The sequence below is a fragment of the Amphiprion ocellaris genome, chromosome 15 (assembly GCF_022539595.1).
Source record: "Amphiprion ocellaris isolate individual 3 ecotype Okinawa chromosome 15, ASM2253959v1, whole genome shotgun sequence".
Lineage (NCBI taxonomy): Eukaryota > Metazoa > Chordata > Actinopteri > Pomacentridae > Amphiprion > Amphiprion ocellaris.
This window is the reverse complement of record NC_072780.1, coordinates 18,914,321-18,937,209: the sequence shown is the minus strand read 5'-3', so window position 1 is coordinate 18,937,209 and position 22,889 is coordinate 18,914,321. Positions and strand designations below refer to the sequence as shown.

The following is a 22,889-nucleotide window of genomic DNA, read 5'->3' as shown; positions in this document are numbered from 1 at the left end:
CATTAGAGCCGACACAGTCCCTCCCCCCTGTTGCTGCCATTCCTCTGTCTGTCTCTCTGTCTCTCGGCAGCCTCCCTGCGTGCCTGGCAGGGTCACGGTGCAGTCAGCTACTACAAAAGAAGAAGCCCGTCATTGTTACAGGAAACGCAGACGCACCAATGCCGCGTTCCTCCTCCTCCCCCATCCCTCCCTGCTCCACCGCCGCTACCGCTTTAATTACACACTCAGCCTCTGGGCCTTTTGCACTGAGGAGGCCTGGGAGACACACGCACATGCAGAGAGTGGACAAACACAAGACAGCAAAACCTTGAACTTTTTTATTGCTGTCTCTCGTGAGTCCCCGGTGTTTATGTTTATATGCTGACGACCTCGTCAGTGAGAACACTCCAGCGTTGCGCATTTACCACTTATTCAGGACCAGGCGGGCTTTTGATATCCAAAAAGGGTCATGGGAAAAGTCAGCTCTTCCCTTTAAAGCGCAAGATCAAGTGAAATATTCTACGCGCAGTTTCTAAGGAGGTTTCTCTTCTCTTTCTCCCAGCTCAGCCTCTGATTGTGCTGACTTGACTTAACTGAGCCTTAGAAGTACATTATCTCCAGCCCATAATCACAGCACCTCTATCTGTCATGCACAGATCACAGATAGACTGCAGGCATTCAATCAAAATAAAATTTCGGTTGTCTGGTCTATTAAAGCACCTGGATTGGCTTCATGTTACATTACCAAGAAATACTAGCAGGAAACATCCAGGTGTTGTAGGGAAGATGAACAAGTGGGTGTCGCTGACACTTCAGTCACCTGCCCAGAGCTCCCACCTGCATCAGTGGGCCATGCCAAGGTATGAAGGGCCTCTAGAAAGACCTCTGAAGGCTTGGAAAGAGGCTGCTCCAGCCCTGGCTCGAGGTTTGCAGGGCTGAGCTCAACCATAAGGGGGCACTCCCATCCCACTATGAGGGAAGAACTGGAGAAAGGAGGAGAAGCAAGGCAGGCCCCTGCCTCAAACAGCAGCAGCAGCAGCAGCAGCAGCCATTACAGGGTTTCATACACAGCACAGGCTGAAGTCAAACTCTCTAGACACAGTTAGAGCACCCAATAGGTGTGCAGCGCAAACCTTACTCCATTTGCATCGTGATATATATGAGCTATTGGATGAATGACTCAAAAACTAGTTTGTGTTCGAAATCACCACATCACATTTCTGTAATTTCATTTCTCCAAGATGTAGGCAAATAACAAACCTGAATACTGACAACAACAGCAGGGTGACACAATGCTCAGAGGCTGGGAACACCCTGCTGGGGACAGATAATCTTGCCTGGAGTATCAGTACCACAGACACAATGTCTTCTACCTCCACAGATGAGCTAGCTCCAGCTCCCAAGAGATCACCATTACACTGCTACTTTATCACCAGCAGCCACGTGGGAGGGATAATAACATCGACCAGAAAGTAGAAGATGAAACGGTGAACCAGCAAAATTCAGAAAAACAGTCTGCTTAGGCATAAAACATGCAATTCATTTGACACTCAATAATACAGTTCTGCTTTTGCATTCCTGTGTGATACAGGCTTGCAGTCAAAAAGAAAATCAAGGCCAACTATGAATCTTAATCAATAAGTAGGGAGGTCTTTTTTAAACGCTCCACATTTGCCTAATTGAGGTTCTCTGTGGGGGAACAAAAAAAAGGAGGTGAGCAACACACAAAAACACTGCAGCAGTCTGTGTGTAGCTACCACAGAGTAGATGGAGGGAGGTGGTGAAGAGGAGGAGGGTGGGTGGTGGTGGTGGTGGGGGGGTCTGATTGCTGTGAATAATGGGGAGGTGGTGTGTGCGTGGGGGGCCTTTTGTAGAGATCACAATAGTAGCAGGGAGTCCCAGGGCAGCGCACAGATGCCCAAGTGAGGCAGGCAGCTGCCCAGCCCGAGGTGAGGGGTGCTGGGATACGGAGGGCCAAGGGGGCTGGGGGGCCTCGGGGTGAGGTGGGTGAGGTGGGGGCTGGATGGGTGGGGAGGCTCCAGACCCCTACAGCCAGTCTGCCTGCTTTCTAGACCAGCAACGCCCCTCCCCTCCTACTGTCACACACACATAGTGTGTCTAGAGGGCGCTACCAAAGCAACTGACACCATCAGTGAATTAACTGGGGAGAAGGGAAAAAAATATAGAATATAGGGGTTATTTCACAGAGTGCGAGTTAATTTCATTGTGAGGCTGGTTTCATCCATCCAGGCTCAGCAGCTTGTTCCAGGGAGAGCAGGAGAAAGCAGAGGACAGACAGTGCTGCAGTCAGCCACAGTCTTTGTGCTGCAAAACTAGCTCAGCCCAGCAGAAATGGAGGCAGAGGGGAGGGGCATGGGAGAGTGTGTGTGCGAGTGTGAGAGTGTGTGAGTGAGCGGAGAGAGCAAAAGGGAGAGTGTTCTGTGAGTGTGTGTGTGTGTGAGAGTGTGTCTGTGTGTGAACGAGCTCACAAGAGCAAAACAGGGTTTTGGGGTTTTTGCAGGCTGAGAAACAGTTCACTGAAGCAAATGCAAAACAACACACTTTGTCAGCAGATTGAATTTTCTCAAGTACATTAATTAAAAATCATATAGAGGAAAGAAAGGGGTGAGACAGAGAGAGAGCAGGGGAGAGAAACAGACGAGATGCGAGGAGGGAGGGGGTGAGAGTGAGCGAGAGGCGCCCTGGAATCTGAATAAGACATGTCCACACAGGAAGCAAGGGCCCCAGAATAGCAACAGGAAACTGGCCCCGGACTCTGAATACTGTCAGCGTCAGAGCCTCGCAAAACAAGGCTGCGCTGCACAGCGTTATGAAAGCTGATTTACTGAGAGAAGAGAGCGAACGAGGAAGGGAAGAGGGGGGGGAGGAGGGGAGGAGGGCGCAGGCGAGGGAAAGAGAAAACGAGAATTTAGACAGAAAGAGGAACGAGAGAGCGAACGGCAGGGGGGAGAAGAGAAATAAATATATATATGTATTAAAAACAGAAAGAAAGAGGGAAATGCAGCAGAAAAACAGAGTGCAATATTGAAAAAGGCACAGAGGGGGTTGGGCTGGGTAGGAGAGGGAAAAAAAGTGGGCCGGCCTTGTCAGGCTGATTGCTCCAGAGCTATGTCGCAAAAACAAGCTTAGCTGCCGCAGGAGAGCAGAGCTGGGCTGGGCTGAGCAGGGAACGGGGATTGCAAGGGGTAGGGGGGTGGGGGGGGACTCAGAGTTGATCAGCAAGACTGGAAGATCCCTCGGTTCCAGATCAGGAGGCTTGGCACATAACATTAAAGGTCATTACAGGAGCGGTGAGGGGGGGGTCTGTTGTTGTGATGTGGGTGGTCCGTGAGCTTTGCAAATGCACTGGATAAGGTTGGATTCATGTGAAGGTGGGGTCCTGACAGGCACACATGTGGTGATGCATTTAAAGGTGGGAAAACTGGGACCCTGAGTGGAGCATTTCCAAAGTAAAAGAGCAAATTGGCAAATTAGGAAAACAAACGTCAACTGACAGAAAAACAAAAATTGTACCTTCGTCATTCAAAATACTTGAAGGCATCCGTCCATCACGTATTATAGCTGCGATCGCCAAGTAGGGCTACATAAATGTATAAAGTCTACTTAAATATACCACTGTTAGGAGACAAATATGCAGCAACACAAATAAAGTCGACAACGTGAAGCCTGAGCCCTTCTTTCAAGATGAAAGCACTCTAGATGAAGCCTCTTATTTGGGAAGGCAAGAGGAACCAAAGGAACAGGATGATGGAGGACAGAAAAACAAACTCGAGTGCGAGTGTGTGACCAACATGTGACCTTCCTCTCAAGTCTGGAGCACATTCAGACACATCAGAAAAGAGGAGCACCACAAGCGGTGGGCGGGCCTGAGTGGGATTAGCCCCAGAGTGGAGAAAGGGTGTACAAAAGACCTGGGAGAGGACAAGAAGGAGATTTAAAAAAAAAAAAAAAAAAACAACAGGGAAGAAGTAAGGTGGGAGGGAGCGACAGAGGTTGATGGTGGTCTGGTAGTTACTGCCCTTTCCGTGAGGAGAGGAAGTGTCACATCCAGAGAGTATGAAAGTCTGATGGTGACAGCACCGACGCTCAGCTGTTTTACTTCAAGCTGGGGCCGCAATGGAGGAGGTGGGCTTTTGTATTAGCTCCTGCAAGGCTACCATGTGCAGTAAAGACACTGGACATGCTATGTTAAATTGTAAATTAAGCTTAATCACATTGTTGTTGCTGACAAAGCGCCCTTGAAAAAATATTCTTTTTAAATATGACTGAGATTGTAGCTCTAAAAATGCAATTAGCACTGAATGTCAACAGATAATTGGGTCATTAAAGGCGCATTTCAGCTATGTAACCTAAGCTGTAGATAATCCTGTCGACATCACTATGACAACATCATGATTATTTTTTTCAAACTTTGGAAAGCTTCTTCCAGAGCCGCAACAGAGATTAGTCAATTGTTTTCATGGGGTGTCCAGTACTCATCAACAAGAGCAAAAATTTTCCTGTGGAAAATTGGTGGAGCGCCCCTTTAATCAGCAACTATGGTTATTCATTACAGACTAAGTCAATAATGTGACGCATTAGATCAAGAAAAGTACAAAAACGTCCTTTCTTTCTCTCCTTCCTCTCAGCACCTAATTCAATTCCTTTGCTAGAAATGACATCAATGTTATTAGGTCACAGGAATATTCTTAGACCACAAAGACGACAACTTTGCAGTGGTGTGGTGGGCTGTTTCTCTCCCCTGCTCTCTCTCTCATGTTGTGATTTAGCAGCTTCGATCAACAGCATGATAAATACTCAACAGTTAAACTGTGCATGTGTCCTGGAGCCAGGGTGAAAACAAACCAGGAACCAGTTCAACCTGCTCAGCTAGTTCCGCTATCACTGCCTCTGCTTTTTTGCTCCCTCCTCCACTTCTTATCCACAGCCTTTCTCTCAAGCTGACTGTTGCTTTCCTACCTGCACCTACCAGCAGGCGCTGAGCCTCCTGCACACCTTTATTCCCACCTCAGCAGCGGCCTAACAGACGCTGGGTTTTTAAGCACCTGGCTCAAACAGACCCATCTGTGCTCTGGATGAGGTGATGTCTGGCTGGCTCTGCGCAAATGCTACTAAAGTAGCTAAATGGCGTTTACCCCTCAGTCACTGTTGGATTGGGATTCAAACAGGATCTGAGGAAGCTTAAAAGGAATGCCTCTTTACAAATGAATCATTGCAGTTTCTTAAAAGATAAACACATGTTTTTCCTTTAAATTAAATCTATATCCAACATTCTGTCAGGTGAATTTTATTTGGAAAACTAGTAAGTAATTTAAGACTGGGCTAACAACATTTCCTTTATGATACACAAATACAAATGAGTACAAATGAGCCATTCCGAATCAAGTGCTAGAATAACTGTATCTAATCTGTTAATCTATTTAGTGAATGGAGAATGAAATGTCAATAATACAACAAAATAAAAAGTACAATTGTAACAGATTGGGATGTAAGGCTGGGTTGTGCACTTCCTTGCTGATTACACAAAAACTGCTAATTATTGCCGTGTTAGGGCACTTACTTTTTATACTGAGGCAATAACATTAATATCAATTTAACAAAACTTTGCCAAATTAAACACTGAGAATTTCAATCATGACACTGCAGCACAAACAACAATCCACAGCGACTGCAGAAGACAAGCATGTGACACGCAAATTAAGGTTTAACACTCCTTTGGTTTTTAAACTAGTTCTTGGAGCATCTTTGTGTTGTGAAGCTTTTTGTAAAGCTTAATCCAGATGTCTGATTGTACTGTGAGCTTTTTGGCATGGGTATATAAAGGCCAAGGTATGCTAGGAAAGAAGTGCTTTTTGCAACTAATGTCCAGCTCCTTTTTTGAATTTGGAATAAGAACACAACCTAGTATTTAACGCTAATTTTGAACCCATGACAGTCATTTTACCCAGCGCTATGGCTATATTTCAGTGAGTACCACATGATTTTGGAGGTTTAACACTTATCCCTACTGCTAATTCAAAATACTTCAACAGCTATGGATTAACAGGGTTAGGTTTAATGAAGTTTTACATTTAGCATATACTTCTATTCCTAAAAAAGGACAGCATTTTCACTTACATATTTTCCGCTTTTTGTATGCTAGGGCACAGTTGACAAAACAGCCTCAATCCCAGGTACAACAGATGTCACTGGTGCACATCTACTCACAACACCTGCAGGAGTCAAGTCAGCTGTTTTGACTCTCAGGGTTACACTCTCAGTTAGCATGACCTAATCTGCACACAGTGTCATGCATGCTCCGCAGGGACGCAGAGCAGAAGAGGGGGGGACGAATCGGTTCATGTCTACCTTAGCCAGATTAATGGCTCTCTCCGCCAATTGCACAGCAGAGATAGGGAATCCCTGAGAAGTTAGAAGGGTCAAAAAATAAATAAAAATAGCCCTGGCCTGGCCAGCTCGGCCAATGACTGAGTCCACAGAGAGATGTATAAATAAATAAGAGAAATGAATAAAAGAGGAGGGAAACACATCCTGAGGGCATCCCCTACTGGCGTAGACAGCGCTGTCTCTCATCCCTCTCTCCCTCTCAGTATCTCCCACTCCAACCAATCACTCACACTATTTGAAGTTATTTGCTTGCACTCCCTCAATCCCTCCCGCCCCCCTCCTCACCGCCAACTCTGCTCTCTCACTTTCATTCTCTCTCATTAATGATCTCATTTCTCACTCTCCTTCCCTGAGGCCTAGAATGAGGTTAGCTCCGCAGTCTGACCTATAAACACTGCCATGGAAACTGCAACGTGTTACAGCGAGGCACCTCTTTAACAGGGAAGATGGGGTGGGGGGTTCTCTCACCTTTATCTTAGCCAGAGGGCTATCAGATGCCAGATTTACTTCACTTTCAACAATCCTTTTCCTGGCAGAAATATCTATTTTCCCCACTCTCAGAATTTTTTCTTTTTAACGAGTATAATCCTGCACTGCTTGAACATGCTTCACTCACTCGTGGCATCAGCTAGTTGTTGTGTAGTCTGTGTATGTCGAAGTCAGAAATGGCAGAGAGGGGACAGAGTGGGGCTTGTTAATATTCAGATTCTGGGTCCAAAACTTTGATATATAGCAACTGGGGGAAAAATGGTCAAAACATGTCAAAATTCTTTCCAGACTTTAGTATCTCAACTCATGTCAGTAATTTAGCAGGAATCCAAAGAGGGAGACCCACCTGTGTCCTAAGTACTGATTTCTGGCCCACTAGTAAAGCATGTAATACCCACATATGTTGCTCTGGATAGATTGTGTAGCTGAATCCAAGTGTTTGGTGCTCAAATCGATTGCACAGCAGGCTTCAAAAGTCAATATTTACTCCACATTTCTATATAATTTCCTCAGTCCGAGTGCACAGGTCATACAAGAAATTTTGGTTTAAGATGCTGTTTAAAACTATGTGTCTTGCTGCATTATAACAAACCCAGGCAGCTTCAGTTCTTTTGAGTAATTAACTGGACTTCTATATGAGCTTTAAGGACGATACGAAAAAATGGTTGGTGTTAATTGTGTATTTAGGAGTCTGAATAAACGACTGGTTTGCCAAACTATAAAGCAAAACGAACAGTTTAATTGAAGCTTGGGCAGATCAAGAAAGTACGTGGATGAGATTTGGTCTAAAAATCTTCTAAGGGGTGAACCACTGACTGAGGAGTTAGGGCGCTTACATCATGGGCTAAAGCAACAGAGTTCCCAGGTCAACTCTTGGCCACCGGGACCCTTGTTGCATGTGATTCCCCTGCTCTGTTTCCCTTTGTTTCCTGTCGGTCTCCACTGTAATGTCTATCTATCAATCGACTATTTATATACTGCTTTATGTTGAAGAGGGTCTCAGCCATATTACATAACAAAGGCAAAATCTCCAAAGCATCTACTCTAGTTAGTCAGCAGTATCTTCCATGACAGACAAGGGAGCTGTAATAACATTTGAAGATTAATTTTCTAGGGCTTTTCTATTAAATACTGAAGGTTAAAATGTGACAAGTATATATGTATCTACAGTTTCAGAAATTCAGAGTCCAAACGGACTCTGGCCTCACAATTGCACCTGAAATTTTATTGCATATGTTGCTTTAGTTGAATTTTTTGGCAGTGTTGGAGGGTAATAAAAAATATTATTTATAGATCAAACTACAGAGGTGTTTTGTGGAGGTCAGTGGATGAAACACTGCTACAACAACCATAAGTCAGATGATAAATAAAAAGACAGAAGGCTCACCGGCAGACTGGACGGCCGCACCTGCATGCTGTCTTCTTGACTGCTCTTGTTGGGCTGGTTAGAAGTAGGAGCACTGGACTGAGAGCTAAAGGAATCCTGGGAGAGTTCCTGATTGAAAAAATGAGAAAGATAACACAATGGATTCAGGGCATGCAAAAAAAAAATCTTCAAGTCAAGAATCTTACTACAGTTTGTTTGCTCTTTGCAGTGTACAGCAATGCAACCACTTTCGCACTGATACAAATACCAGATCTCAACTGGGCTGAATTAATGTGGTGTGCCATGAAAAAATGTGATTTGAATATTTACTGTATGTCATGTCTGTGTCACCATAGCAGAGACATGAGGCTGGAAAACTCATTAATTTACTTCACAGCTCTGCGTTTGTGCCTTTTATTTTAACTAACCACCAAAAACAGCAAAGCTTTGCTGCCATGTAATGTAGGAGTTGTTGTGCTGTGTAGTCTAAATCCTGTTGTACTTAATTGCCATTTAACAGACAGGAGCCTCTTTAATTAACTGAGTAATCAAACTTTAATTAAGCAACAAGGCAGCCATGCATGACTTGCGTTAAAAATTTATTCAAAATCTCCTGTAACTGTTTCACGGGTACAAAGATTTAACAAATTTTTTGATGTGTCATGTTATAGAAAACTAAATGCATGAGATTCATTTTCAACAAGAACGAACCACCTTCCCTCTGAAACAACTACAGATAGCATTTACATTAACATCGTAAGAGAGCCACAGACCTCATTATAGCACTGACAGAGTGCAGAAAAGTACAATGTGATGGAAGCACAGACAACCTACATCGCATTACAGCTAAACTACGCCAATAGAGTTCTGTGCAGGTATTACCTGTGGAGGAGGTGGAAACCTCTGATATGGAGACTGTTGCTGTTGTTGTTGTTGTTGCTGCTGCTGTTGTTGTTGTTGTGGTTGTTGTTGTTGTTGCTGCTGCTGCTGCAGGGGTGGTGTCTGTGAGTAGGGTGATGGTTGACTCTGCTGGCCATGACCTGGAGGTTGCTGGGCTTGAGGAGGTGGACCTCCTGGTTGTTGCGGTTGCTGTTGTGGGGGGCCTTGTTGCTGCTGCTGCTGCTGCTGTTGCTGCTGTGGGGTTTGCTGCTGTGGTGGCTGCCCTGGTCCAGAGGGTTGTGGGTACCCTGGCTGGCCTTGAGGGCCCTGCTGACTTTGAGGACCAGGACCCTGCTGCTGCTGCTGCTGTTGAGGCTGCTGCTGCTGAGGAGGGACATAGGGTGGCTGTCCTGGCTGAGACTGTGGGGGCTGGTTATAGGGAGGCTGACCTGGAGGAGCGCCATGGGAACCTTGGGATTGTTGGTAAGGGGGTTGTCCGTGCTGGCCAGGAGGCTGTGAAGGGTGGCCCTGTTGGGGGTAGGGAGGTCCAGAGCTGCCCTGGGGCTGGCCAGGGTAAGGAGGTTGCTGCTGGCCGGCGTGAGGAGGTGGACCGTGCTGACCATAGTAGCCCTGGCTTTGCTGGCTATAGCCTCCTGGGCCCTGCTGTCCATAGGCTGACATCTAGACATAGAAACATGACGATCAGTTAGAATCAATGGTAGTTTACATCAAAGGGGAAGACCAGTAAGTGTTGAACCACAAAACATGAGTAGATAGAACATAACACAGTTGATAGGTCTGTGAACCTAAACAGTTTTTTTTTTACCATGGGTTTATTATACTGAGCCTCTGTGGTATCAGTCACCACCTGAATACAGCATGTGTACTGACAGAATCTTTTCTAAAGCTGCAAAATATATAAAAATAAACCAATCTTTTAAGTCACCCCTTTGATTTTTTTTTTTTATCATTCACTCTCGGCAGAGTAATCAGAGCACCTCTTCATCTTTCTTACAGACTAAAAGGGAAAGACAACTGCTCTCTGTCTGATGGGTGTGTTCCTTACTACAAACTGAAGTGTTGGCATTCAGCCGTGTATCGCTTTAAATTAGTGCCATGAAAATAAAAATTGAGTTTTGACTTCATCTCCTTGAACTTCAATATAAGCTTTTTCATATTCTGCCCGATCCTGCGCGCGGAACGCCTTTCAATACAGTGTTTTCGTTTCATTACCCTCAAGGAGCACGGAAGGAGAAAGCACTGACCTTGTGAAGATATATCGTAATAAAAGAAGAGAAAAATGCCATGTGTTTTTTTTCTCCTTTTTAGGAGGGGGCGAGGGGGGAGTTCCTCATCTACTCAAGAACTCAAAGAGCATACAAGATAATAAAGAATTGCCACACGTGTAAAACAACATGAAGTGGCTGCATTGTATCTGTCTGACAAAGGCAGGGAAGCCGTTTTCTTCTCTGCAGGGCAATTATCGAGTCCATGGTCAGACACCAGGCAGGCCAGTATGAGATAATCACACCACACAATGGGCACAAGACCACAGGCAGCGGACGTGGAAGAAAAGCCTTCACTCTACGGGATTCCCTGCATGCATTTCTCTGTTAAGATGCACTGCGTGGCTGAGAGAGTTCAAGAAGGGGCTTATTCCTAGCTATGAGTAAGTAGCTACGGCAAACTGGATGTTTGCTGTTTTCAATTGGACAACGCAGCCAGAAGGTGCTGCCCACTGTGCCCGTCGACACAGCTTGAATTTTCCCCATCTTTTGCTTTCAAGCATGAAAATAAACCAGACAGTGAAAAATTGATGGACTGCTCTCTTTGGGTCTGTGCCTGTAAGAGCTTTTCTTCGTCAGTACCTTTGAGGTTTCAGGTGGATAAGATGCTGAAGTTACAGGTTGGTTGAGCTTTCCATGAACTTTGTTGGTCCTCTGTGATCCAGTGCATAATCTAAAACACACACCTTTTCCTACTAGACCTCAATGAACAGTGAGGGATTCCTGGTTCTGTGCGGTCTTAGTGCTATAGGGACATTAAATGAATAGCTTAACATTTTGAGATACATTTATTTGCCTAAATATGAAGCTTGAAAGAGCTAAGCTTAGCATAAACATGGGGAAATAATTAGCTTAGGTCGGTTTGAAGGTAACAAAATCCTTCTACCAGCATATGTAATATTCCATTTATACCTGGAATTAACATGTACTCTGTGTTTGATCACGTTTAAACCAGGTGTAAATACAGCCTAACATTATAGTTGGTTTACAAAAAATTAGGTGTAAAAATAACAATCTGAGGTTGTACTGAGGGTCTGATCCTTTCTCAGCAATACTTTAGGATGTAGCCAGTTTAGCCGTTTCCTCCCTATTTCAAGTGATGACGCTAAGTTAACAGTCTCTTTGATCCAGCTTTATGTTAAATGAAAAGACATGGGAGTGGTATTGATTGCCGCATCTAACTGTTGGGAAATGACAAACTATTGCCTTAAGTACAGCTACATCCATTATATCCGCATTTTTTTCAAAGTTATTTTCTTGCCATTTTGCTGTTATTGGATAGATGATTGTAGAGAAGCAGACATTACACAACGAGAGAGAGGAGCATGACATGCAACCGAAGTCCCCTCCTCCGCCTCTAGTTAAACGGGCAATTTGTCTAGGGCAGGATTCCTCTTGTAAATATTTTCACCTTTTCCTGAAATCCAACATTCCTTTTTAGACTGGACTGGTTACAATTCAACAGGTCTGCATCTAGACTACTCACTGTGAAAAAGCAACTGGATTTGAACTCCTGAAAATGTCCCCACACCTGACGCGTGGAGAATCTGCTCAAAAAAGTTGCTGTATCTCTTTATTTGCTACTATGTCCTCCATTCCTGAAATACTAGGTCATACATTACATAAATGCTCTGCTGCTTAAACTAACAGGAATATAAAAAAACTTATTAACTTGTGGTCCAGACTTCAAACCATGCCTCAGACCATGACTAAGTACCACTGAGATTCAAAATGGTTCCATTAAAAGACCTCTCCTAAGGCAGGAGGTCTTTCATTTTTAATAACTTCTTGGGTTCACCTGGTCTACACTTTCTAGTAATAGCACTGACTCGGCTTGGGTCTGGTAATGCAAGTCTGCATTTTTTCACTTCATCCAGCAAAATCACAGGCAGCAGTGGTGGTTTGGTTTTTCTTAGTAAACAGGCTGAGCGTCACTTCATCAACATTGGATTATCTCCCTTATTCGAGTTCAAAAGTCAAAAGTGAGCAGGACAACCATCCCTCACTGATTTTAATAAGCAGCCCATCCAATCCAACAGTGATGTCTAATCTGAGTTCACCTCCTCTTTACATTATACAGTGCTTGAAGTCCCTCTCCGGTCATTGATTTAACCCCTAATAGCTTTTCTTTATGAATCAAAGTTGCATATTTAGAGTTTATTCTATGAAAACAATACTTCCTTGCCGGAAAATCCCTCAGTTATAATATTACACAGTTGCTTCCTCTAGAATGTGTGAATCTGCGTAGTCGCTGCTTCTCTCTTCACCCACTCCTTCCCTCCAATAGCAGGTATAGCTCTCTAGCCAACCTACGACTCCATCGAAACACTGTAAAACTACTCTACCAATTCTAAAAAGTATATAGCTTAGTTCCTTAGGAACTAGGGAACCCCAGAAGTCTGAATTCGTATTTTTGAGATTGTCTGACACATCTCCGGTTCCAGGCAAATACGTAGTCACATATTGGACTTGAAACGCTTTCCTCATAAATGATTTTCATCTTATACTTTCTACTAAATGTAGCAGTCAATTTTCTTATTAATTTTATGGTGATTGTGCAAACAAATGTGCGAGAAGGGCTGATCATCCCAGTTTGTGGTAAATAACCTGCTATGGTTAATCTAAAAAATCCAGGCGGTAAAAGAATTGGATAAAATTGAGACTAAAATCACTGGAGATCTGAGAATTTGTGTACAAAAACATCTTACGTGATATTTTTGACCTTTTGAAGCCTAACTGTGACTGCAGCTGTTGGGTAAGATTGCAATAACAACTGTGAGGATAGTAATCTAAGCCAATAATTACTGACCTGCTGTCCATACTGTATGCCGCCCATAGTGCCAGGTGTTCGGCTCTGCATCCCCATTGGGTACCTCTGAGGGCCTGGAGGTCCATAGCCCTGCCCTGGATAAGAGCCTCCCTGCTGTGGTCCAGGCCCTGTGGGAGGCCCTTGCTGCTGCTGCGAGTAAGGGTTGGGCCCTCCATATGGCTGGCCACGCATCTTCCCTACCTGGTCCATCGGGCTTGGAGGCTAGAGGACAAAGAAAGAGAAATTGTAATGTATGTTTGAGCTAAAACAGTGGATGGCTGGACTGACAATTCTGTCATCGAAACTGCATGGAAAAGGTTTGACTTTAGAGATAATTATGTCATGCAGTCTAGGATTTGGGGTTGATGGTTATGGTGTCTCCTGCCTTATTAGACTGTGCAGTCATACACCCTAACAAGCTCTATAATGATGCAACTGATAGGATATTGTTCAGAATCCACTGATGTGACAGGAAAGGATGAGACAATGCAGTCCAGGTCAAATTTAGCCAGAGTTATTTCAGAACCTGCTTTAGTGGGCTTTCTTGAAAAGGCATTACTCAGTCATGAACACAAATGATGACTCCGCCATTGCAATGTGTCATGCAAGCATCATCTCATAAACCAGTCACACTATAATCAAGCAAATATAGAACAAAAAGCAGAAGGGGGAGGGAAAAAAACAGTAGTGGATTTACTTTCCAACTAGAAAGGGAAAAAATTGGCCATGAATGAATGAATGAGCCCACTACATCCGCCAGGAGCGTTTCCCTGCCCAGGAGATCATTGTGCCAGTGGGTGGATACTGTTACGGCGGAGACGTCGGGGAGAGTTTCTATGAAAATAAGCTTAAAGAAGTGGAAGTGTCTGCGGTGGCTGGAGCTGGGCCCACCCCTCAGCTGGAGCCACGTCAGTGTGGAAGCTGGGGTGGTGGAGGTAGTGGTGGGGGCTGACCTTGGCCAGCTTGGAGATCCACATGGCCCAGGCAGGCAATGTTAGTGAGCCAGACGGCCGTCTCTGGCTCCAGAGTCAGTGAGGGAAATGGAAAGTGGGAAGGGGGGGAGGTCATAATGAGGTAGCCTCGACTGTCAACAGCTGGAGCCAAGGACATAAAGTGTGATGCTGTGTGTGTACATAAAAGATGAGCTTGGTGGAATCCCCCTAAACACAACCCTCGTGCAGTGCAATAAAAAATAAATACAATTAAAAACACAGAATTCAACCGCATTATTATGAACTGGTCACCACTTGAAAACCTAAAAAATAAAAAACACACACCAGGGCTGTGTGAGTATCTTGGCTTGTTGTTGTGGTCTGATGCCATCTCTCATCACACCGCTGGCTGTGTGTTCCCATCAAACCCACCGCAGCAGCGTCTGAAAGTACGAGCCACAATGGGGGCTTTGAAGTAGCAACACCTCCTGGCCTGCTGACCTCGGGCAGCAGACACAAAGCTTTCATTGCTTCCCACGGTTATTAATCTGTGTGTGTGTTTTTTTCCTCCCCCCAAAACCTCTTTCCTTGGTTAAAGGAGACAACCACTGAGGCTATTTATAGCCAGCGAGACGGAGAGGGCAGTCTGCCGAAAATGTAACAGGTCCCAGCTGCACTGCTGTTTGAACCTGGGCCAGGCCTTGCTCTTCCTGGGCTTTAATAAAGCAGCAGGCTTTGGCACTCTATGAATGACAGTGCTGCAATGAGAGAGAGAGGAGGTCAGGAGGAGGGGGGGAGTGGCTCAGCAGGAGGCTGGTGTGTGTGAAAATATGTGTGTGTTGGGGAAGACTGTAGGTGTTGGGAGGTGGAGGTGGGGGGGAGTGGATCAACAAGCTGTCAGTGCGGTCAACCAACATTATCCAAGATAACATATTCCACTCCAGATTTTCCCTCCAGCCTCCCCCAGGCCACGCTCTCCTGAGCTCCTCCAGGTTCAGGAGAGTGTGCATGTGTTATGTTGTATGTGTGTACAGGAGAGGAGTGTATGTGTGTGTGCATACGTGTATGTGTGTGAGGGGGGTGTTACTACGCTGGCTTGGGTCATTACCAACCTCACCGTGGGGGAAAAGGTAACAGGCCCCAGTAGCCACTCTCCTGTGACCTCTAATGCACTTTTAACCCCAGTCTGCAAGGAAGGACACCAGAACTCCCTCCCCTTCCACCTGACATCATGTTATGATGGGAGTCCAAACGGCCTCCTGGTCAGCTTAAAGATGACTGATGGAAAGTACTGCAGCAGACACCACCTTGGTGCTGGTTTTCAATCTATTTCAGACAGGGGTATTTGTCCAATTACAGCAACAAGAAGAGAACATCTCCACATTCCCACAAACAAAACTGGATATTTCACTGGATAGAAATATGCTATAGCTCTTTCCTAATGAGCTGCTTAAGCAGTTAGACAGAGCCTCCTGTGTCATCCATAAAGTGCACCGAAGAGGCCTGAATCACTTGCTAACGTCCTCCAATCCACATGAAAAATGACTAGTATGCTAACAAACTACAAAGCAGCCACACTAAAGGTAAAATCTATTTCTCATTTAGACAAAATCTCCTAGCGATGACCGGCCCATAAAACAATCAAGCTTTTTTCCCCTCACCAATTTCGGTCGATATTTTGCCGGCAGTGAGAATATTTCTACACCAGCTTGTGTACCCGCTTTTCCATTAAGAAGCCTGACAGCTCGGCACTCAGCTCAGCAGGGAGAGAGCTGGCAAGTACAGCTCGACTACAATGAGGGTTTCCAGCTCCCAAGGCCACGTGGAGAATCACCGCTGACGTTCTCAAAACAACCACTCGTCTCGCTCTCGTGTCTCATTTAACAACCACTCCAAAGATGAAGATAGTGGTCATTTGAGCAGGTGATCAGATAGCAACGGTAAGCATGCAGCACACCGAGCACACAAGCAAAAGGCCAGTTTGTACCTTACAGCAGTCACTTTTTTATGTGAATATTTACTAAATGTTTCATGATATTTCGATATTTTACAACTATTCACTGGTTTTGCCAACTGTGTTGCCAAAACAAAAAAACTGTAGTTCAATTCTTCCTATAGAAAAACGGGACCAAAAAATCTTATGTAAAAATGGAGCAAGATGCAATGATTGGTAATTTAATTAATTAGCTAATAGACAACTGTTTCGCTAATTAATAAAATCCAATTGTTGATCCTAGATGCATAAAGTAATACAAGAGCTTTAATATTTCATGCTTTCCCCTGTCTTATATGCAGAATAATGACTAATGAAATTACCTAATCATTAGTTCCAGGACTACAAACTGTAATTAAGAAAGTCGTTGATAAGTAGGGACAATAAACTTGAATTACCCTTTAAGGCATCGTCACACCTACTCCATCAGTGAATCTACTAAAATCCCCACAGCATAATCCAGTCAGCATTCAATAAAATACTAACATGAACGGGGGATATTGGTGTAACTCTTGCCCGAATGCTCAATATAATCTAATAACATGCATAAAAAGTCATGACGGCTTTAAATGTATATAGTCTGCTGCCTGGCATAAATCTGAGGATGTCAAATCTCCTCAAGACACCTTGTTTTTTACTCCTCAACTCATTCGATCATGTTAACACATCTGTACGCTGTAGGCTGGGAGATAGCTGTGGCCGGTCTACTGCTTGGGCCTTCATTGATCTGTTTACCAGTATTTTCCTTGCATTGCTTAAGTTGTTCACATCTGACACACCATTACACATCCTCCAAGATCCCAGAGAGCTTTGGCTGAGGCCTTTGTGAGTGTGTGTATGTGTGCTTCCACCACACTAAACAGCGGCTACTGCATCTTGCATATAGAGGTCAGGAACTGCTATAGAAGGCTCTGTTCCTGTTCCTCTTAGCCATAGAATTAGCTCTTTAGAAAGGCGATACCAAGACTGGAGCACTGATGCTGTTGAATACGGACCTTGAGAAGCTGAATCTGCTTTCCCAGGTTTTAGCATCAAAGTTGAGTATTTAATCATAACCAAACAAAATAATGATTAAGATTAGTAAAATGTTAAATATTAAAGGTACAAGGTTGATTTAAAAAATAAACAGTAGAAAGAATGATGAGCATTGCGCTTGTTAGTTTCAGATCAGTTTAAAATAATTAAAGTATTAAAGCAGTTTAAAGTGAAAAACCACGCGAGTGTTAAAGAGGCCATATCAAGCACATTTATAGGTGTATAATTAAATTTTTGGGATGTACTGGAATATGTTCACTATTTCTTTGGAAGTCAGCATGGTTGGTCATTGTTCAAGGTAAAGGACAGAAAGGGATTTATTTTTGATGTATCACAGGAAAATGTCAGTGGTTGGAAGTGGTGAGGGCAAGATGGACGCAGTGGAAAGACGGTAAGGCATGCAACACTGCTGAGTTGAGTGAAAGTCTGAGTCCTTGAGCTTTGAAAGACAAATGACTACAACGAAGGTCTCACACAAAAATCTGCCATCTGCCACTCTCCAGTAAAAGTGTGACACATTTTTTTGTAATCAAACTATTTTCTAACAACATGCTATATAATCTAAGTCAGATTTTCAATGACTAATTTTGAAGAAATTCTACTCTCATAAATAAGCAACTTATTCTGTTTACTGCTGCATCTAACAGCTACTTTCAATATAAATGAATCTTTCCCTGATTCTTGACTAATCTGTTGATCGTTTTGCCCAGAAAATGTCCAATAAGTAATTCAAATGTTACAGTTTGAGCACCCAAGAGTCAAAAATGTTCACCCTCAACTGATCACAACCACAATCATTCCGCAAGACACTTCAGCATTCAACAACATAACAAGCTAACAAGTATATTCAACGTTAAAGCAACAACATCCTCTAAAAGGACATATAATATTTTCTCAAAAAAGGAACTGGCACATTTATTTATTTACTTACAAAAGTGTGAATTCATAGGCAATAAAATGCACTCAAGCTTAATCCAGTACTCTGAGAGGATAATGCAGCCTAATGTTAGCACTCTGGATATATACTGAGGCAGTACGACCATCAATGAATTAGTTCACTGACATTATGATTCCTCTCTATTGCAGCTAGTAATGTTTTTACTATGATCCTGCAATTGCCAGCTATGGGCACAAAGGGTTTCTGACTCCAATTATCTGTATTGATTATTCAGATCATTCCCAATAAAATGAATTAATTTAAAATTGCTCTCCCTTGGCTAGAAAATAACTCATCAACACTCAATAATAAACGTTAAAAAGTTTTCTTCATTAAAACTATGTGCAACCTAACAAAATGGATTTCAACAAACTACTGTGTTGAAGTTTGTGTTATTCTGCGTTTTGACAAGATTTACATTTTTACTGCAAATGTATGTCAGTTCTAAATAACAGCTAGAGTATCCTTGATACTGGTACTGGCTCTGTAAAGACACATTAGTCAGTGTGTAATATCATTACAAAATTCACATGACAACAAACTGTAGTTATGATGTGTGGGGGAAATTCCCTGACAGACACAGATCAAAAGTAGGTGATAACATGCTGCAAAAACCCACTCTGTTTCACTCTGATTTTTGTTCCAAAAGGTGAACTGCATGTTTTGTCAGATAAAACATACTGCAGATAGATTGATCATTCCTGCTGTAATATGCTGATAACAAGTAGCCAGTACTGTAGTGTTTCATCAAGAATACCATAACAACAGATGCAAACCACTTATGTTTTCACTCAGACATAGCGTAGTAGTATAAACGTACTCATCTGTCTTATCAGAATCAGATAAAGTCTAAGTGGTCTTTGCGCAAATTCAGCAATATTATTAAAAGGTCAAAATATTCTCAACTCAACTTCAACTTAAAGGATTATTCCAAACTCACAAAAACAAAATCTCAAACATGCAGGCTGAATGGCATCTCAACACTGTCTTTTTTTTTTTTGCTCAGTCATCTAATCAATTCTGGAGGAAACTCCACTCCTCCCTTTTTTCTCTCTTCCATAAAAAAATAAATAAATAACCACAATTAGCACATGGCTAATCTGCATAGAGGAAAGCCAGAGCACTCTTGGCAGAAGAGGTTGCACGGAGTATATTGTGTCATGACTGGGCTGCTGGTGGATATTGCAACTATTCAAAACCGTGTGTGTGTGTGTGTGTGTGTGTGTGTGTGTGTGTGTGTGTGTGTGTGTGTGTGTGTGTGTAACAGGGATGGGGATAGGGATTTGTAAGGGGCTGGGGAGGGTGGAGTGTGTTCGGAGGGGGGGGGGCAGTGCCTGAGAGCAGAGCTAGAGTCCATGGGCCGAGCAGAGCAGATGGACCGGGGGGGACAGACGATAAACAACTGCTGCTAATTTAATCCGCCACACGGCCACATGGCCTCGACTCGGCACACACACCATTGTTCTGCCTTAAAGCCCTTCGACACGCAACGACACACCAGCGCCAACACACGCCGGCTAAGACCGCCCTCATATGGTCGTGGAGTCACACACATCACGTCAAAGAGGGACAGGATATCCCACTCTTTTTCACCATCATTAAGTTTGGCACTGAGAATTATTTGAGGGAGCAAGTTAAGTGAATCTGTTCACTTTGCTGCAGCAACAACTTACTTCACATTAATGTGGTTATTCACATTCACAGTGGGAGCTACCCAGTAGCTCCAGTCTTTCACTGTTTAAGCTCTGAACTGCTGAAGTGAAGGGTTAAGCACTTTCCTCCAGAACGACGGACAGTACTCATCATCCACTTTCTCTACTGGCATTTCTGCAGCTGTATGAGAAGTCACGCTGGTAACACTACCCTACACTTAAAAGCAGACTGCCTTTAAGCTGCATGTGGAGATACAAACTCTTCAGATAAGAGTGTAAAGAACTCAGGCTGATGTGTTAAACCTCTTGCCTTTTTTGGTACAAAGCAAAACTTGTCCTTGATAGAGTTTTTTAAAAAGTCCAGGACCATATTGTACTGAATATCTAATGACATTTGTACTCTTTTGAGTTCCATCTAGTTTTATTATCTAAATATTATGACAATACCTATAAGGGGGTCTACAAAACAAAAAAGAGGGAGTTTAACATTTAAATAAAAATACAACCATTTACAATATTGCCAAAAAAAAAAGATAATTTAAGAAACTACAATCATCAATCTTTTCAAATTTTATTTAGGAAAGGTTTCTGCACAGCTGTTTGGGTTGAACAGAATGTTAATTGAATTGATCGTTACTTCACTGTTTGGACAACATTCAACATTTTTGAAACATAAAAAAAAAGAGTTCTGTAGAAAAACACTTATATTCCTCCAACTGAGGTATCAAAAGTACAGTTTTAATGATAGAACTTAGGTGTCACATTAGCACAAGCACTGAAGCTGATGAGAAAAACAAGGGATGCACGATATTAGAATTTTCGCAGATGTCTGATATGCCAATATTTCCAACTAATTTTGTCCGATTACAGAGAACATGAGATCTCACCTGTAGTGGAACTGACATATTAAGCCTACTGTTACTGTATTAGCCTCTGGCTGATGTAGACATAAAATACGTTTTTTGAAATGCCCACATTCACTGAACAAAATAAGAAAACTACTTCATTTAGGATGCCACATATTTTTATGCAACATTTTCTAACAAAAATATAAACTTCTAGTCTGTGAGCCTATACTTTGCTGCCAATGTGTTTTTTGGTCTAATGGATCATCAATCAATGGATCATTTACATTTTGATGCTGGAAAACATTTCTTAAAATTCCCATCAGTTTAATAATTCCAATTATTATATAATGTTAACTTAATTGGAACTTTTAAATCACAAACTGCACAAGTATTATAACTACTAAAACACAGCAGAGTCCCAGCAGTAGTGTGGTAAACAATGTGGACTGCTTGTTCAAATGATCTTTAAAATCAAGCTACAGGCGTGATCATATAACTGGGAAAAATAGACACCTGAGAGCTGGAGTTAGGACAAAAACAAACAGACCATGTTCTCAATTAAACAATTAGACTTCCCACTGCATCAACCTGGGAAGTTCCAACTTCCATCTGACCGCTGCATGACTCTGAATAAAAGCAAGGAGTGGGCTGAGTAGAGGGGGGTGGCAGCCCACGCCTGCTGGTGCTATCATCCACACTGAGCAAAGGCAACAGCACCCTACTCACCCAGATGTTCACCCAGCTGTTCCAAAGAACTCAAAAGATGTTCAGGGAAGAGAGGAAGAAGGGAACATGCACACTCAGATGACAAATCCTGCTTTCACATCTCAGGGAGATGAGGGAAGAAGCAAAGCCATTCCAGGGCTATTTAAGGTTAATAAGAACAACACAGATGACAACAAAAAGACAGGAGTTAAAAAACAGCACCGCTCTTGCATGAATTAGGATCGGTTTGAAAGAAGTAAAAGAAACTATGGCTGCTGAAAAAGGTTCCTTGCATATCTGGGCACCTTTAACTCCCACTGACACACAGCCAAAAGGTAGATGTCACATATATTACAGATATTCCTGGGTTTGTGAAAAAGAGATTTGATAAGAGAACATCTAAAAACTTACAGACCAGTGGACTCTTCTTATAGCTTCCACTTTACTTTGACATTTAACAATCACACAGGGAGAAATAAACCATGGAGGCAGCACAGACACCAGTGTCTACACAGACCGCTGACTCAGTTAATGGCAATGTCGTTTAGATAAAAAATCTAGCTAGGTCCACTTGCAAGCTTTTGAGTTATCTACTGTATCTCACATCACAGTTTGTCGTAATGTGCCCAAATACGTAGCTCACATAACGACAACTGACCTACCATCCTGAGATACTGAGGCAACGTCATCTTCTAAGGAGGACTAACAGTTCCAGTTTGACCTTCAATTTAGATTTTTTGGCAGACTACTTTTCCTGATATCTTTTTTTTCTGAGTAAGGGCTGGGTTATGCTAGAAAAGAGGTGGTTCATACGATGTGCAGTACAAAAAGAGCTCATACCTAATCTGAATAACCATATTTTAGAGGACTGGAAAGCTGGAGCGATGTAGTTAGAATGTCACAAATTTTCCAAAAGTCTCTTCAGCAAGACATTCAGAACATTGCACTGAATTGTACACATGAAAAGTGCCACAACTAGCTGTGTAACAGCGCTGTCTATAACATAAAAATCAGAATGCTGGTTTCAGAAAGTTAAGGAAGTGTCTGAATGTAATCTACACCCCAGTCTGAAAAGCCGTAGGGGAAGGAGGTTTCTGAAGCTTTCTGACGATCCACATATATGAGAATATGAGCAGACAAGAAGCACTCTACTGGTTTCACATGTTAATGTCAGTTCACTTATCAAGTCTTCGATTTTTTGCAGCACCAGAATCAGCTCTCTTTAGTGCCATCAGCATTGTCTGGAATAGCGTTAGAAACTTCTACTTCATAAACACTGTGTTACAATCTCAAGGTATGGTCTTTGAGAAACAATGGAAGACTGTCAGGACAAAAACACATCACTTGTTGCATTATGATGAGTGTACGTTAGGTTCCTATATTACCCCATAATACAAATTTAACTCTTTGGATACATTTATCATAACAGAAAAATAATTATAAGAATCTAAGAGTACAATCATATTTAGGAAAAACAGATTTGCACATTATACCTTACAAGTCAAAATTTTGACTGGTAGTGTACACTGATATTGCAAAAAATTTGATTCTATTTTGTTACTGTTCTTTAA

The 22,889-nt window shown here is 42.9% G+C and overlaps 1 protein-coding gene across 1 annotated transcript in view; it reads right to left on the bottom strand.

Annotated features, from left to right (window-relative positions):
* Positions 1–22,889, bottom strand: part of arid1ab (AT rich interactive domain 1Ab (SWI-like)) — a 52,659-nt gene that overhangs the window by 18,105 nt on the left and 11,665 nt on the right. Inside the window, exons 2-4 of the mRNA XM_023267789.2 lie at positions 13,217–13,438; positions 9,125–9,802; positions 8,264–8,371 (exon numbers count right to left, since the gene is read on the bottom strand). Of these exons, the coding sequence (XP_023123557.2) occupies positions 8,264–8,371; positions 9,125–9,802; positions 13,217–13,438 (1,008 nt within the window). The remainder of the gene's footprint in view (positions 1–8,263; positions 8,372–9,124; positions 9,803–13,216; positions 13,439–22,889) is intronic.